Source organism: Hirundo rustica, chromosome 8 (genome assembly GCF_015227805.2).
Source record: "Hirundo rustica isolate bHirRus1 chromosome 8, bHirRus1.pri.v3, whole genome shotgun sequence".
NCBI lineage: Eukaryota > Metazoa > Chordata > Aves > Passeriformes > Hirundinidae > Hirundo > Hirundo rustica.
Window position 1 is genome coordinate 15,173,383 of NC_053457.1, and position 17,667 is coordinate 15,191,049.

The following is a 17,667-nucleotide window of genomic DNA, read 5'->3' on the forward strand; positions in this document are numbered from 1 at the left end:
AAACCAAAAGCAAGAAAACAAAACAATTAGGGGGAAAAAAACCAAAAAACCACCAAAACCTTGAAATAACTAGAAAGTCACCACATAGTTTATTTCCTCCCTGGGAAGTTTGACTAGTTAAAGGGCAAAATTTCATTTCACTCTCCTCTGAACTAATAGGATATTTAGCGAGCTCAAAAATTATTCCATACCTATTAGTTAGCCTTGACTATTACCAACCACCAGCACCACTTCTGTTGACTTACAGTGTCACATCTTTTAGCTAAAAGAAATGTCAAGTGCCAACCTTCCCATAAGAGGCACACATCCACTACAAATATAAGCCAATACAAACATTAAGACTTTCAGTTAAAGGAAGGACAAATTTAGTACATTCATAGCCTTGTGGTATCTCATGCCTCTCCCTCAAATTCCTGGCTCCAGCCAAAGTTGATTTCTGTGCAAAAAAGCTTCTGATGCTTACCTCCACACTATGTTTTTGCACAAACAACAAGGACTTTACCCCCCAGTTAAGAAATTTCATCAAAATACTTCCAAAAAAAAATTAAGAATTACTGTACAAAAGCTCCTCCCCAACAGAAAAATCAAGACGCAGTGGAAGCAAACTGTTACATATTGCAAACAGAATACCAAGGTTTTCTTTGGTATTTTATTAGAGGAATGACTAATTTGTAAAGATTTAATTATTTCATTAACTTCAACAATGGCTTGGACTATCTTTTCTCCAGGATTACTTTACATTTGAGTTCTGACAAGGAATTATCTCTGTGATAGGTCTACATAAGTGTACAACCTTCACATTAAAAAAGCCATGTAATTTAAGATGGCTTCAGGCAAACATTAAAATAGCAAAACCATTAATGACAGAAAATATAGAAATGCAGGCCAATGGAAAAGCTCTCTTATAGAGGTCTCTAGTCAGGGTATTTAGGAAGAGGACCCCCTTTTGACTCATCTAATAGTGCTAATGTAAGACTCTCCCACCTACCAACCTCTGTTCCATCCTGAATGTGCTAACTCCACCTTAGGAACGTTCAAGTTATTGCACAGAAGTCCTTCCTTATAGCCATATAGTCATCTCCTAGCCCATTTCCCATCACAGTACATCTCCTAGGCCTTCCACAAGAATGGGTCTCAATACTTCAAAACTGCTACCAGCAATTACATACAGACATGATAGTTAGATCAATTAAATACTGCATTTTCCAAACTGCAGAATTCTTACTATAGGCTGGGCAGCTGGAGAGTAGTGCTGTTGTATATGAAAATTTATCACTAAAAAAACTCCCTGCTCCTCAGCACTTCTCTTTATGTACTTTGTGATACTCACACTACACTGAGAACCCTGAGCAGACAGCAAAGAGCATGAGCCAGCAGCTCCATTACTCTCTTGCTTGCATCGATAACTCCATCTTTGCTGTCACCTGGGATGCCACCAGAAGGCTCGTAATTCGAGAACCTGTCTGCACAAATTCTCCTGCTCTTGTGAAACAGCTATTTCATAAATCACCTTACACTTCAGAGCGATGCACTGAAAACAGAGCTCCAGATAGGAAACAACTTTAATGCTGCATTTTTTCCAAACACAGGCAAAGCCGTATTTTAACATATCAGGGCATCTTCCTGGTAACTACCACCTCAGATTACACCACTTCTATTTACTCTTTGTGAATAAACACAGAAAAAATAACTCAACAATCTTTCCTTTTATCCAACTACCAGTGAAGAAGAGAAAAACAGAGGCTTCCAAAACAGTCCAAAATTAAAGAAGAGCTAGCATAATCAAGCTGCAGAAGAACACTAATTCTGTTTCTGCATTTCTCTAATAAATGAGACTTTATCAGATCAAGTTTCTTTTGAGAGAAAGGTGGGGTGGGGAATAACAGTCACACAACCCAGGGCCAGCTCAGAGAGGCAAAGCATTATTCCATTTTCCTTTCAAGGAAAAGTATTTCATACACACAGTCTTTACACCCTCAAAGCCAAAACACCTATTACATCAGTGAATTGCTGCAGAACGATCATTCTTCATAAGAAGGTGCCTGCTACAGTCAGCAAGAAGCACAAGTATTCGAGACAGTCTGTAATATTTATAGTCACGCCAACCAAGGGGTGTAGTTACACTGTAGTAAACAGCAAAATCTCAAAGTGGCAAGTTACTCTAGCAGCAGCGAGTACTACCGGCCCAAACGTGATAAATACATCACTTACATTAGTCATCTTGACAGTTTCTTATGCCCACAAGCCTCATGATTTCAGTGCACTAAAACCTTGGTTAACAGTGACACAGTATTTTAACTTGCACAGCCATTCATTCTAAGGCAAAGTTTACTGGCAAGGGGTATTTCTTGCCAGGAATTACTTCAGAATTTTATAGGATTCAAAATGAGCAAGCAACGTGTGATGTTCAAAAATGAACTGAGTAGCTGCAAACAAGCTTAACAAAGGTGCAAGGTAAGTATTACCAGGTAATTCTTAATGCAGTAGTAGAGTAGGCAATGTCACAGTGCTTTCTATAGCAAAGAAAATATTTCTGCCTCGCAACAATTCACTATTCCTTTGTTGATTATAAAAGTGCAAACACGACTAAAACATTTCACTTGTACTTCTCATACTGCAGTGTCCATACTGTAAGTACTCGGATCTTAAAGAGACAAGCTATGCATAACTGCTTTCTAGAAGTCGAGAGAGTCAGGCCAAATTTCCGTCACCTTTAGCTTCCCACAAGCAAACAGTAACTCATACTCGAGGCTATGTAACAAGAACAATTTAAAGCTCCAGACATTGCCTGGAAGCCACAGGTCTGTCCCGCCTCAACTCCTGCACTGATAAGGAACGGCCAGCCTTCACCAATTTAAAAATGAAACCCAAATGCCTGGGAGGTTTGGGGTTTGTTCTTGGCTGGGTTTGGGATTTTTCGGATAGGCTCACGCCAAGTAAGTATTTTGCCTTTTATAGTGCATACACTTAAAATAGGAGTTTCCTAGGCAGCAAAGAACCACACAGCGTATCAGAGCCATCCGTGAAGCGTTTCGGGCCGGGCAGGAACAGCAGCAACTACCGCGCTTTACTGCACTTTAATGTGAGGCCGCTCCTCAGGTGGGCAAAGGTAGAATTCTTCGCTCCGAGACGGCGAGCAACTCGTTGTTGGGACAGCTCACTGCTCCGCAGCACGGCTCTCCCGGCTCCTCCGCCGGCCGGAGCGGGCACAGAAGAAGGCGGCTTCCAGACGGGAGACTGGACAGAGGTCCAGACAGCCCTCCAACTTAACCCTTTCCCGGGCCCCGCCACCGCACCCAGCCGCTCCTCTCGGGGCGGGGACCGGGACACCTGTCCGCGACAGCGCGGGGGGAGGAGCGCCACCGGACTCCCAAGTTGGCCGCGGCGGCCAAAGTCGCTCCCAGGAGAAGGCGCGGAGGAGGCGGGCCGGCCGCCGCTACTCACCCGCACCAGGTTGCTGACAGCGGCCTGCACGGCCGACACGGGGGCGGTGAGGTCCGGGATGGCCTTTCCGTCCACCTCCCCCTCCTCGTGCATGATGACCAGGTGGGAGATCTGCTGGGCCACCGGCTCCAGGATGCTCTCGATGGTGCGCGTGTGGAAGACGGGCATGGCGGCAGCGGGGCGGGGGGCCGGGGCCCGAACTCAGCACAAACTCCCGGCAAACTCTGTCCCTGCGGGCTGGCGCCCCGCAGAGAAAGCCGCGGCCTCCGCGCAAAGAGGAAAAGGTCGAAGAATAGGGAACCAAACGACCGCTCCAAGCTCCCCTCGCCCCGGAGCGGCGTGCGGCACACGGAGAAGCGGCTGCCGGCTCAGGCTCGCGGAGGCGGGACTCGAACTCGCTGCCCTCCTGCCACCCGCTGGCAGCGCCCACCCCGCACTGGCGCCGCTCCTCAGCCAGGCGGCGGCTTTTCAACCGCCACAGCCCGCCCCTCCCGCGCCTCCCGCCCCCGGCCGCTTCGCCCAATGGCCGGGCCGGGGCCGCCGCTCCCAGTGGCGCAACACCGTGTCCATCAACATTCCAGAGCCTCCTTCCCCCTCCGCCCCCCGCCTTTCCCGCACCACCCGCCTTTCCAACCAAGCTTGGTTGCGCGGGCGCTGGTTTCCCAGAGTCGAGATGACGTCAGACATTCTGGTGTCCATATAAGGAGACGATTAATGCCGGCGTGCCGGGATAGCGGGGGGTGAGGGCCGTGGGATTCCTGCGCCACGCCCGCCGCAAGTTCGCGTCGTTGAACTGAGGCGGAGCGTGACCGCCCGGCCGGGCGTGTGGGGCTGGGTATCGCGGGGACGGGGTGGCCGAGGAGAGGTGGCGCTCCTGGCCGGAGCTGCTGTCCCCAGGCGCTGCTTGGGGCGCACCGCTTCGTGCGGGGCGTGCGTTCTCCCCGCAGCTGGCCCTGCGCAGCCCGCCCTGGGCGCGGCCCCGAGCGCTTCCGCCCCCGCTGAGGAGAAGTGGCGAGAGGCTGTGGGCGCCGCTTCCCGCCCGCGCCCCCCCTCAGGTGGGGAGGGCTGTCCCCGCCGTTCCGCTCCCCGCGCGCAGCCCCTCAGGACAACGCTGAGGCGGAGGCCGCCCTGAGGGGCAACACGTACGGGCAGAGTGAACCTCGGCTCGGGTTTTACCGCTATGGCCGGTGGTAGCAGCGGGAGCTTGTTTAAGTACACTTAGGTGAGCGGCATGGTGTCGGGAGGAGTACAAACCGTAGTTAAAAAGAGAAATTCCCACTTTCCCGTAGCGCCGGTGTGGGAGCACGGCTGCCCGTCCCAGCACAGCTCGGGTGAGCCCGTAGGAGCGCTGCCCGCCCTCCGGAGCGCCCCGGGCACGGTCTCTAGTGGCGATGGCAGCACTCGTGGTAATAAAATACAGCAAAACGTGAGCAAGGAGTTACCCTCTGCACTTCTTACTTTCTTTGATAAACCAGCACAGGTTCGGATTCGGAAAGTTATTGCTGGCTTGTATGTGTTTTTATCCTTGTGCGCTATTTTAAGCTGTAAATCAATGTCCCTGTCAGACTAGGTTGCGCTCTGAAGTGTTCCAGAGCAAACAATGTGTTTTCTGTGCAGTGTTTGAACACAGCCACTCCTACCAGCAGACACAGGGACATACGGAAAGAGCAATTAAATCAGTAAGGCTGGTGTGAGCTCAAGGATTTCTTTGTAACTTGTACCACCGTTGTAATGGTTGGAGCTCCTGGGACTCCTACAAGCTGTAGGCCTAAAAGAAATGAAAAACAGATTTTGTGCAGAGTTCAGAAATCTTAGCAACACCTTTAGCTCAGAAGTTTTTTTTGTTTGTTTACTGTTCTTTTTTAGTATGATGGAAATTGTATTTCTCTGTGTATATTTATTGAATCTTCAGTATAGGAGTCATAGTACTAACTTTCATGTTGTACAGTCCCACTTGATTTGGAAAAAGGTATACATGTATGCTCAATAACAGATAATCAAATTATGCTATTGCCAGGCAAAACATAATTACAGCATCAGTCTTTCAGCAATAACGAATGTTTTACTTTAATGTGTTACTTGAACTGTGCGCTGTAAAAGTAGCTTACGTTGTTTGCTATTGGTTGTATGGCAGGTACTATTTTTAGCATATACATGCCTAGTAGTACTTCTTTCACATACTGTGGATCAGTAATAACGAGAATAGATAAAAACCCTTCTGGAGAGCAGTGTGCAGGAGCTGGGAATTATGAAAAGCAATTAGTCTGTGTCTAATAATCTGCTAAATCCTGTTTTATGGAAGTATGCAAACTTAATAAAGCCCACATGTTTAGTCATTTGTGGGACTTGCACATAAGCAAAGCTCTTTGATTAAAAATAGTTGCTTTAGATTTAGGATTGTGTATACTGACTTATGGCTGAATATGCATGTTTATGCGTATGACTTTCAGGAGAAAATGTTATCTGATCATTATAAAAGGCTGATCTGGTGGCTCAAATACATACAGTTGCTACAGGCAAATTAAAATACATAACAGATGGAAATTTTTGGTGGCCTCCTGAAACTTTCCCTACCTACAGGACCAAAATCTGTACTTGTATTTGGGATGCGTTGGTCTTAAGAGTTTGTTTCACCATTTCACTTATATTTGTGTAATTTTCGCCCATACAAAATTTAAATTCTTTGCATTATATGACTGTACTGCATGCCCATCACTGACATTTTCTCCATGCTGTTGGTGTGGCCGCCTAATTTTTGAAGCCACATCCAGCAAAATTTCATGCAATTATCGGCAATACATGTAACACTGGTTGTTGTTGTTTTTTAAGTACTAAATTTACAGTTTTCTCTTTCCTTTGCAGTATTCACAGCTGTCACACTGATGTCATATGAGTAACAACTCTGAGGCAGGTACTGTTTTCAAAAAGTTCAGTTTCTTACTGTGATGTTGTTTCCCCAGGTTCTTCAATAATCATTAATTCATCGGTCCTAGTAGATGGTTAGAAAGTAATGATAGATTTTATATTTTCTGTTTATAAAGCCCAGGATGGAAGCATGTGATTTATTTTGTCCTCTTCCAGTATGGTATTGCATATCAAGAAAACAAACAAAGGGATGCAAAATATCCTTTCCTTTCCATACACTCAAATTGTTAGCATAATTAACAAGTAGTATCTATTATTAGTATGACTGTGGTGACCAGCATCTCAAACAAGTTAATGTGGTTAGAATGAAAGGATTAGCTTTTAAGGCATTCTTTCCACGTGTTTTAGTATTTCATACAAACTCAGGTGTGTCCAGTTAAACCCATTTCTGCAGAGAACCTGATGTCAGCAGACTCTTCTGCTTACAGAAATCTCCATTGTTTTTAGGGGCATAATATCTCTCTCACCCAAATGATCAAATAAATTCTCCTTTTTTCACGAGTCTTTTAACAAAGCAAAGAAATTCTCTCTTTAATTCCACTGCGGTAAGCAAGATGCATGAATACAGAAGCAATAGGCTTAGGTGGGAAAAGGGAGGACCCTGTGTGCTTACAAAAAGTGTAGCTGCAATGCAGCCTTGGCCACAGTGTCCTTTGGAGAGTTCTGTATCCCATGCTCGGGATACACGGCACTGGAGTTGCAGGTGGTGGAAGCCATGGAACTGAGCTTTTGGAGAGAGCTCCATGAACCTGCAGTTGTCTGCAATTAAAAGATATTTTGCTAGTATTAATACTTTATTGAAGTGAACATGTCTGATTAGCTCAAAGCACTAGCCTCCATTTTACAGTTGTTATTTTCAGTATTGGGTACCACAGCAGAGAAGAATTAAGCTTTTTAGGCAAATACACTTGGCTGTGATTAATCACTTTTCCCTAGAATTGTCTGATCTTGTTCCTTTACTGCACCAACTTCTAACTTTTCTGAGTAAAAACTAATTAGCTACCTGAGGAAATTTACAGAAATGCATATTCATGTATTGCATAAACTGGATTGTATGAATGTCTTGATCCTAAGAAGATTTAATCATATGTTGAAATTTAAGGTTTAGAGTCTCTTATCAGCTTCTGGAGAATTGGAGGCTGCTGTTGATCAGAGAACATTCTGCATTTCCCTCTTATCAAGCATTGACTTTGGGTAATCTAAGGAGTAAGCAATGGATGATTGAATTTTAAGTAAAAAGAGTTGTTTATTTTTTTCTTTCTGTGGTAATACCCACCTTAAACATAAATTTTTAATTTGTCATGAGTTTGTTGTAGAATGTATCAGTATTACTATACTGATAGCTCTAGTGTGTAGGTGGCTGGCACAGGAGGAATAAGTTTCATGCCTAAAAAATTACAGCCTTGGAGAGAGAAAGAGCAGATTACTAAGGTGTTTGACAGTGTAGCTTCACCACAATGGCCTGTCAGTATGCCTTGCTGTTATTTAGATGACTTTTGCCTTGAAACCAGGTTGGGTTCTGTTTAGTTCTGCATCTTGGCTGGCTGTGTTCTAGGAACTGAAATGACACCAACACTTCAGAATTTTATACACTGACTCATCATCAGTCACTATCTGAGCTAGATGGGAGCAGCCTATTACAACTGGAAAATTTACATCACAGTTGTCATCCAGCTCCTGAACACAAACTCTGTTTCATCGCACAGCACCACTTGGTTCCCAGCTGCCCTTCTATAGCTGTGCTCTGGTGCTGTGCAGACGCTGTGGGGCTTAGGTCAGCAGAGAAGGCTGCTACCAATTCCCTGTCTCCTGCAAGGGATTTCTCTCTAGAAGTTCTGCTGGAAAACCAAGAGTACAAATGTAGTTCATTTTTTTCATCTTCTCAGTTACTGTACTGAACCCAAAACTTTTTTTGACCACACTGCATTCTGAAGTGGTTTATTGTGGAGTAAGTATTACACCAGTTGTTACAACAAAATTCAAGGAATGTTCTTAAAACATGAAACATATAGAAAAGGAAGGTAAGCATAGTAAATTTTTTTTTTTTTTGTATTTATTCTAGAAATTGCTAATTAGGCATGAGGTTCAAAAACATTTTTCAACTTTGCTTCTAAAAAATTGCAGGTGAAAATATATTATCATGTACATGCAAAGCACGTATGATAGTGTATGTGCAGTTAAAATTATACAGTCTTCGCAGTAAATGCAAACAAAAAGTCTTTCTACTCTTGTGCTAACATTGCTATTAACCTACAGTAGATTTTGGTGTTTCATAGAGCAACAGGTGGTTTTTGGGAGCTTGACTCATCTACTGGCTCAGAGCTTGTCAATATAATTGACTACCTGGTAAACAATCCAAGTGCTTTATTTACAGTAGGTGACCATTTTAATAACCTAAACATTCACTTTGCACATAGGGATTTTGGCTAATATTTATGGTCATTTCTACACACGGACACAAGGAAATTGAGACAAACTGAAGATCTCAAATGTGTTTAAGTTAATAATATTAAACTTCATGTGGATGTTGTCATTTGGCTTTAAATGGCCTTTGCTGCTCAGTGATTCCTTTCCAAGAACATGCTTTGTGAGAGCAGTAGGGCTCTTGTCATCAAGCAGTTTACAGAGCTGCTGCATCTACCAGCTGAGATGTGGCAACTAACTTCTTGTATGGTCTTGGTCTTTTTTAAGTTCATTTAAAAGAAAAAGCTGTTTTAAATTACCCCTGTTGATCAGTTTAACCTCCTGTGTTTTACTTTGCAGTGAGATGGACAGAATCTTAGATGAGATGCCTACAGTAAGTTCTAATATTTTTTACCTGCCTTGCAAGAACAGATCTTGATACTTAGTCCTTGATTAAGTATTTTTGCATGCAAGTATGTTCAATTCCATTTGAAGGACCTCTGTATCCAAATCAGCCTCCTAGATGATCTAAGCAATACTTGATTTTTCAGGGGCAGGGGTACATGGTCACCAGTGCCTCTGCAGGCTTTTCCCCTGGCTTCTAATATTAGGTGCTAGTGTGTATCAACTCCTTTCTTAGTGGTTACTTGTATTGGATTTGATTTACTCAAGTATCAAAGCATGTGTATGTTGGGAAGTGTAAGTTTGGTCCGAAATTTTAAGTGTTCTGCTGATTTGGAGTCTCGTAAGTTATGTATTTCCCTACTGCGGGATTAACAGGGGTTCTGCAATTTTGTGTATTCAAATGCACCGCAATGTCAAAGCCTTTAGACAGGCCAATGCATCTTGAAAAGCCACTGACTGAAATTAAGAAGTACTAGATGGAGTAATAATGGACTCTTTCTATATATGCATGTATGTGATTAGTTTTTAACTGCATAATTGTAGAGATCTTTAACATTTTCATTGATTCTTTATGGCTTATATAATTATGTGATGTAGTGTGCAAGCTAAAGATTTGTAGACATATATCAGTAGCTGTAGGTGTACTGACATCAGCAGATACTAAATGGCCAAATTAGACATCAAAGGGAAATGGCTAGATAGCACTTAATTTCTGTATCAATTTAAAAACTCCTTCCATATGCAGTGGAGATATAAGTCCACAGAATAAATATAATTTTTTACATACTTTTGAGTTTCTTATCTGTGTGGTATTCAGTAACACGTTTTGACTAAAACTCTTCAAGTGTCTCAGAGGAGCTTCAAGTAATTACAATAGCGAAAGACAATTAACCTAATGCAAAAATACGTCCTTCTCCCTGCCCCCAGATCCTTAACTTGCAGTTATTTTCATATAAATGGACAGTGTATTTGGGGAAAATTCAGTAGGACTCATTGTAAGATTGCTTTGTGACCCTTTTTGTCCTCTGTTCCACAAAAAATACAGTGGCATTACAGACACAACAGTGTGTATTCAACACCGGCACTCATGATTTTAAAATCATTAGGATTGTTTTAGGAGAGTTTTATCCTGCTGCAAAGGGAAGAATCCAGAATGACATTAATTCATGCTACATTAACGGGCCTGAAAAATCTGTTCTCATGGCATGTTATGTCCATAAGTTTTGTTTTAGAATCTCTTCAGTATGCCAAAAACATGATCATCTTTCTCTTAGTCTCCTCTATAGCTAGATTCCTAGCTATGAAAAATCAAACTGTGAATCTCTTATCCATAGGGAGGATGCCTGTGCTTTGCCTTGCTTTCCTATAGGTATCAAGTTTAGTGGCATTTTGCCCCATTCCACAGGTGACATTGCCATGTCAGTATTCAGAGATGGGAACAAGAGGTTCATAAATCCTGTCCTAAAGGAGCTTGGCTATATACTATTAGTTCTGTTAAAATGTTTCAAAGTAATTCCTATTTAAGGCATTATATGCAGTACAATATTATGTATTCAGTGCACTTACAAAGGGCAACAGTTGATTAATAAAAATTTTAACATTTTTTGAGATTAGGAGCTGTTTGGGTTCTGCTGTCTTGAAGCTGCTGGAGGATGAGAAGCAAAAAATTTTGAAGTTTGCTTCAAAGTGCCAGAGGTGGAATGAAATTCCTGTTTTGATTTGGGGCTCTGTGTATAGAAAAATGTCCCTGATGCCAGGCAACAATATTTTCCGTGTGGGTTCTCCACTGTTGCATAGTGTGGCAGCACTGCCAACTCAATGGTAAAGTGTGTGTAAACTGGTGCTAAAGAGGGGCAATAGCCTCAGCAATGTCCCACTGTGCAAAGCACTCTGTGCTTGTGAAACGTTGCCTCCCGAGACAAACTCTCTGCCTTCATCACTGCCATTGCAAAGCAGTTAGCCAAGGCTAGACTCACATTTTTCACTCATACTGTATTTGATTTACATCAGCTGAAGGAAATGGTAATGTGCAACAGTGACTCTGGAATTTAAACAGAAATCCACAAGGGATCTCCATGCTGAAGGCCAACTTCCTAATATGGGAGAAGAGAAGCAGCCGTAGTAGCCTGGGAAGACATCCTCAGCACAGCAAGGGACAAAAGAGTTGGAAGTATATGAGCTTTTTGGAATTTGTTCAGAAAGGTAACTGCTGTCATGTTTTAGTGATGGAATGAAATACAAATACTGTGATTGCAGAAAGGAGCATGGTTTATGTTAACTGCCTGGGCCTGAACAACAGAAGTGCAGCTATTTTTTTCAATTTTATTTTTAAGTATGTAATAGTGCACTTACTCCAAATCCAAATGTGTATCTAAACTTTGCCAATATCAATCTGTTACGATCACTGTTTAATCAGGAAAACCCATAAGAAAAGCATTTGTGAGGAAATTAGTGGGGCTCAGTGCCAGGTCTGGTTGAAATTCTGCCAGAACATTTTCTCTCAATAGAAATAAATTCACGAATATTTAGACCCCACATTCTGTGAATTCTGATTCAAAGGCTTGAGAAGAGCTTTTAATATACACAGAGCCCCAAAACTGTAAAGGCTCAACAGATTCTATTTGCTGGTAGATTCACTTGTGTTTAGATGTTGCAGATTTTTTGAGGTTTCTGATTTCTGTGGGCAGCACTAGCTGTGTGTCAGCCAGGCACACAGAGGAGCAGTGACCTATAAGCCAAAAGAGTACAGAGCCAGAGCAGCAAGGGCAACTGACAGAGCAGGGGAGTGCAATGCGGTTCTCATTTCTGATGGGCCGCTGTTTACAGAATTCTCTGTAAGTGCTACCCTTGTTCACTGCATTATAGACAAGGCTTAGGACCTTTTGTTAGCATGAAGATAAATCTGGCTTTTAAAAACAAACAAGGAAAATTAAGCCCAAGTCTTACAAATTGAAATGCCATTAGAAAAGCCTTCCTCTTATGGATATGGGCTTCTTATGAAGGAAAATAATTTGTAGGCCATTTTTCATAGTGACTGTGAAAGAACTATGAGTTTTCTAGAATATCTCAGGCAAGAATGGCTGTGAAAGAGAGAGGGTTCTTGTTATTCTGGGACATTGTCAAGGTGAAGGTGGGAGCAGTAGATTCTATTTTTCTTTTTAAACTCCTTAAAGGAAGTGTCCTGTGTTCTGTCAGCAAATGAGAATTGATTGCAGTGTGTTTCAGACTTCTTGAACTGACTCTTCTGTCTAAACAACAATTGAATTTGAGTTTCTTTAAGGTCATATCGTGGTCCATATAAGAGTATATTATTTATATGTCATTAGGTAAAAGCATCAACTCTTTTCAGGTTGATGAAAATTGCAAGCTGTAGTGGAAAGGACTCCTGAATTGCAAGTCACAAGTCTCTCAAATTAGGATTGTATATTAAAGTTGAGTGTTTGTGCTACTGTGCTATCAGTGAAAGATTTGGCAGCAGCGCTTCTAAATGACAGCCTTATCTTTCAGAGCTGTTCAAAATAGGAAGTGTAGCAACTTGGATAAAGTTGTTTCTGCCTAAATGAAGAATTTTTGGACATTATTCTGTAAGAAGGTATAGATGCTGTTTGGCAGATGTATTTTATGCCTCAAAAGGCTTAAACCCTAATGCTTGATTTGGTTCCGCTTTTCAGCCTCCATTTCTATACATGATCATGGAGTCCAAAATTTGCAATGTAAAAGATTCCTCCTCCCAGTACATGCTGAAACTGTTCAGACTTTAGGTGAAGAATAAAAAAATACCAAAAAAACCAAACCAAACTTCACTAGAGAATTATTTTCACTGTATCATCATCAAAAAAGTTACTGATTCCAAAAGCTTATATGGAAAAAAATTCAAAAGCCACTGGTACAAATTCACAGACCCCTCAGGGTCTATTAAATACATAGACACACTGTTTCTAGTTCAAATCCCCATCTTTAGCTTTTTCAGCTGAACATATGTACTTGGGGAATTGTTACTTTATTCTTGCCCCCCTTCTGTGCTCTGTCATAGACATTTACTGTTGGCCACCATCAGGGCTGGAATATTGTGCTAGATGACACACATGGCCTGACTGGGCATCTTCATGTTGTTCCTGTGAAATGGAACACAAAATTTGTGTCAGAGTAATAAGTAACTTCAGGGTGATAATGTGTGATATGAGAGTAACTCATTATCTGCTGTTCCTGTTACATCCTCTTTTCCGTGACTGAACTTTTCCTCTCCTAGAATTGACTCGTCTCTGTTGCAACAAAGATATATATTGTATAAACACAGTACTGTTCCCATTTGATAATTAGTGATAATGTGAGGGAAATGTGCGGGAAATGTGAGGATAATGTGCGTGTTATGTCATCATATCCTGGCACTATGGACAACCATAGACACAGTGATCGGAGAAGCACAGCTGTGGATCAGGTCATGGAGTGGGCTTGCATCTAGTCATGTGGCAGGGACTGCTTGCTGAGCAAACTTTTAAATGCCATGCGTGCTTTTATCACACAAAACATGAGCTGCAAGAAAAGAATTGTACATATATTAAATATATGCACTTTATATATTAAATATATGTACATAAATACTTATATTAATGCATTTACCCCCTTGCACCTGATTGACATGCTTATCACAAAATGGGTAGGGCTGGGAAGGGATCACAGGTGAGGTCATCTCGTTCAACCTCTCTGCTCGAGCAGGGTCTTCATAGAGCACATTGCACAGGGTTGCATCCGGTTAGTTCTTGAATATTTCCAGTGAGGGGGACTCCACAGCCTCTCTCTGCAGTCTGTTCCAGTGCTTGGTCACCTGCACAGTAAAGAAGTTCTTCCTTGTGTTCAGGTGGAACTTTCTGTGTATCAAATTCTGCCTTTTGCTTCTTGTCCTGTTGCCCAGAACCACCAAGCAGAGCCCAGATCCATCCTTTCAACACCCTCCCTTCTGACACCTACAGACATGGATGAGTTCCCTTCTCAGTGGTCTCTTCTCAAGGCTGATCAGCACCAGCTCCCTCAACCTTTCCTCATAAGAGAGATGATCCAGTCCTGTAATCATCTTTGTCACCCTCTGCTGGACCTGTGCCAGGAGCTCCATGTCTCTCATGTCCTGAGGAGCCCAGAACAGGACACAATGCTTCAGATGCCCCTTATTAGGACTGAGTAGCAGGACAGATCACCTCCCTCAACCTGGTGGTGGCACTGCTCTTCCCAAGGCACTCCATTATACCCTTGGCTTTCTTGTCTGCGAGGGCACACTGCTGGCTCATGAACATCTTGTTGTCCACTATGACCTGAGATCCTTCCCTGCAGAGTTACTTTCCAGCAGATCAGCCCCCAGCCTGTACTGGTGACAGTATTTATAGCACTCTCTGTGCAATATTTTCCTTGCATCTCCTTTATGTGAGTTGGGGGTAAGCTTGTGGCATCTCTCTCCCAAAAAAGATGCCTGGAAACAACTTCCTGTGTCTTCATGCAAGCCTATTTTCAATCAAAATGTCTCTAACTAATATAGCCTAAAAAATGCTGTGTCTTTAATTAGGTTTGCATTTCTCTTGGAGACTGGGAGCAAAGGCAGAGAGAATATAATGCAATAGAAACCCTGGGAAAATTAGATCTGAAAATGAGGTAAAGAAAACAGATTCTGAACACAAGACTGAGACAGGGAGAAAATTTATTTTGGGAACATCATTTAGCCATTCTACTGACAGGACTGCTTTGAGTAGCTGAGAGATTTCATGAAAGGAGATTTTATGTTGTCCATGAAATGACACTGAACATAGGAAGTATGCTGTCTATATTTTAATTTCAAATTAATGATAAAGGAGAGGAAAAAACATGGGTCAAAACTGAGGCACAACATTTTAAGGAATTACACACACGCATGCACACATTTGAGTACATACAGTTCGAGTGTCCACAACAGAAACCCCTTGGGATGTCAACTTCCTTCTGCTGCCGTAGGAAACCAGTACTTCTATAACTTTCAGGAAGAGTTTAAAATAATATCACTAAGTGTATTTCCAAATGTGAGTTGGAGCAGGGAGGGCCATTTGCTGCACTAGCTGTTGTTAAGAAAGCTCTGTAGAGGCAGTGAGGTTCTGAGGACCAATTGTAGTCCTCCATGGTTATGAGGTGCATCACCGTGGCACAGCTGCTTTCCAAGTCTTGCAGCTGAGACGACCCTGGGGCGAACATAGTAGCCTTCACCACTGGACACTGATGTCTGGTTCTCCTTTTAGTTCTCTCGCTGCAAAATGCAGGAGTGTTAGTTAAATAGCTGAAGTACAAAGAGAACCATGGCTTGTGGATTCATGAGGCTCAAACCCTAAGAGCAAGTGCCCTTCAAGTGGCTATAGAAAGGGCTCCAATACTCTGGGGACCCCTTTGATTGCATGTCAAGTGAACAGTGCCAAGATGAGATATAAATATCAGTTGCCACATGTTATGATAGGAAATAAACCTTCCTATGAAAGAGCAGATGTCATTGCATAAGGTGTGTCTTACATGGAATAGGAAAGAGATTATGTCTGTGACTTTGATCAGGGTTACACAACCATAACAAGGTCATAGATTTTGTGCATTTGTGGTTAGGCTGTAAGAAAATTTAAGTCCTATTCCCCACTAGCAAACAAATGTCATTAGTCTTCTTAAAAACAACAACAACAAAAAACAGTGAGTGTAAAAACAACATGAATATATTTTTAAGAAACAATATTACAGATGCAAAAATCCAAAGCAGATATGCTGATTTTTCAATCATGAGAGATGTCATTTTTTCACAAAGCCTCCAGCAGGTGCAAGCAGATGAACACAGAGATGCTGTGTGAGTGCTGGACCATGGCCTTTGCGCTGAAATCCAGCAAATCATATGGAATCATGCAGCAGGCTACACCAGAGAAGAAGGAAATGCATCCTAGCTGCTGCCATTCTGCTCTCTCCACCCACAAAACAGGAAGGAGTAGAGTTGGAATTCAGACCTGTGTCTCTAAGAGAACATTAACAAAGCATTAGGAGAAAAGCAAATAAATCTAAAAACAACAAAAAAAAAATCCCAAAAAACCCCCCAAACCTGACTGAAAAGCCCCCAAAACCAAACCCAACACACAAACAAACAAGAAAAGCAAAGTCCACCTGACCCACAAACAGCCCAACAGGCTGAATCTGCCTAGCTTAGATTCTGCTCAGGGTCTCTCCAGTCCCAGGCTGGAAGTGCAGGAGGTGCATAAAGGCAAGGACTTGGGAGGTCCAGGGGCAAAACAAGAGGGAATGTGGACATGCAGAGAGCAGAGAGAGAAATCCTTAGTAAATGCAGGACTAGAGGAACAACAGCTGCCAGAGGCCAAGGATTGAGGTGACTTGTCCCAGAAGAGCTATGTAAAGAATCTTGCCCAGCACCTGTCCATAGTGTCCCAGGCTCAGTCATTCTGTGATAAAATCTAAAGCTGCTAATATATAAAAAAGATAAAACAAGAAAAGACAAAAAAGAAAAACAAATAGAAGGGGGGGGGGGGGGGAAATGGAGGAAAATAAGACAACGATAATGATGACATTCATTTGGAAGGAGTCATGTGGGAAAGATTGACTCTGGCACAGCCTGAGACCAAAAAGGAGACCTAAGGAGAGGACTAGCCATTATGACAAAATAATTTGGTTTTTTTACAAAGATTTGATAACAAAACATTTAAAAGTACATGCAAACATAAACGGAGTTATATTCAAAATGTTCATAATTGCCTCCAAAGAACTTTGAGCCTGCTATAAACTGTTAAATACTCTTAAGTTATGGCTTACTTTGAGTACATTTGAATGTACAGACACTGCAGGGAATGAACCATGCAGTTGACAAAAACTACAGAATAGAGAAGCGTGCTTCTTTGCTCCACATCTAGTGTGTGGCTCTCCCACCTAGCCCAAAATCAATAGAGTTTCTTTCTACTTTCACCTTCTGCTCTCTGTAGGCTGAATTTCAAGCAGGTCAATACATGGGAAGTAAGGTATCACTGCCCTCTTAGCCTGCAAAATCAAACAGATGGCAGCTGACACTTTAGAAATGTATTCTCCTGCAGATGCCATGGCCGCAGCGTGGCTTTTATGGTGAGAAGAGGTAATTTGGCACTACTGCTAGTGCTACTGCAAATGTTTCCATATTGTATGGAATGCTCCAGAGCTTCATGAACATCTCCAAGCTGTTTCTCTTTTCTCTTTCGTCTTTCCCAGCTAGCTTCCTACAGCCCCACTGAATTCAGACTTCTTAGTATTCCAAAAGCAGAGAAACAGAAAGTGCTTCCTCTGGACATTTTCCTAGGAGCACAAAGACTTACACAGGCTTTCCACAGGAAGGTAGCAGTTGTCATATAGCTCAGACCACTGACTCCTCCAAGTTCAATCAGACTGTGGCCAATCCTGACACTTAGGAATTCCCACCCATGGTAGGAGACTGTGAGTGTTCTTTTCGCCCCGATAACGTGACAGTGA

The 17,667-nt window shown here is 42.5% G+C and overlaps 1 protein-coding gene across 3 annotated transcripts in view; it reads right to left on the bottom strand.

Annotated features, from left to right (window-relative positions):
• The window catches only part of VCL (vinculin), a 57,330-nt gene extending 53,442 nt beyond the window's left edge, over positions 1 to 3,888 (bottom strand). For 2 of the 3 annotated variants that reach the window (XM_040070701.2, XM_040070703.2), the window contains exon 1: positions 3,445 to 3,869. In XM_040070701.2, the coding sequence (XP_039926635.1) occupies positions 3,445 to 3,612 (168 nt within the window). In that variant the 5' untranslated portion in view covers positions 3,613 to 3,869. Of the gene's footprint in view, positions 1 to 3,444 lie in introns of all 3 variants that reach the window. The other variant, XM_040070702.2, reaches the window with a different exon arrangement.
• Between the last annotated feature and the right edge of the window lie 13,779 nt (positions 3,889 to 17,667).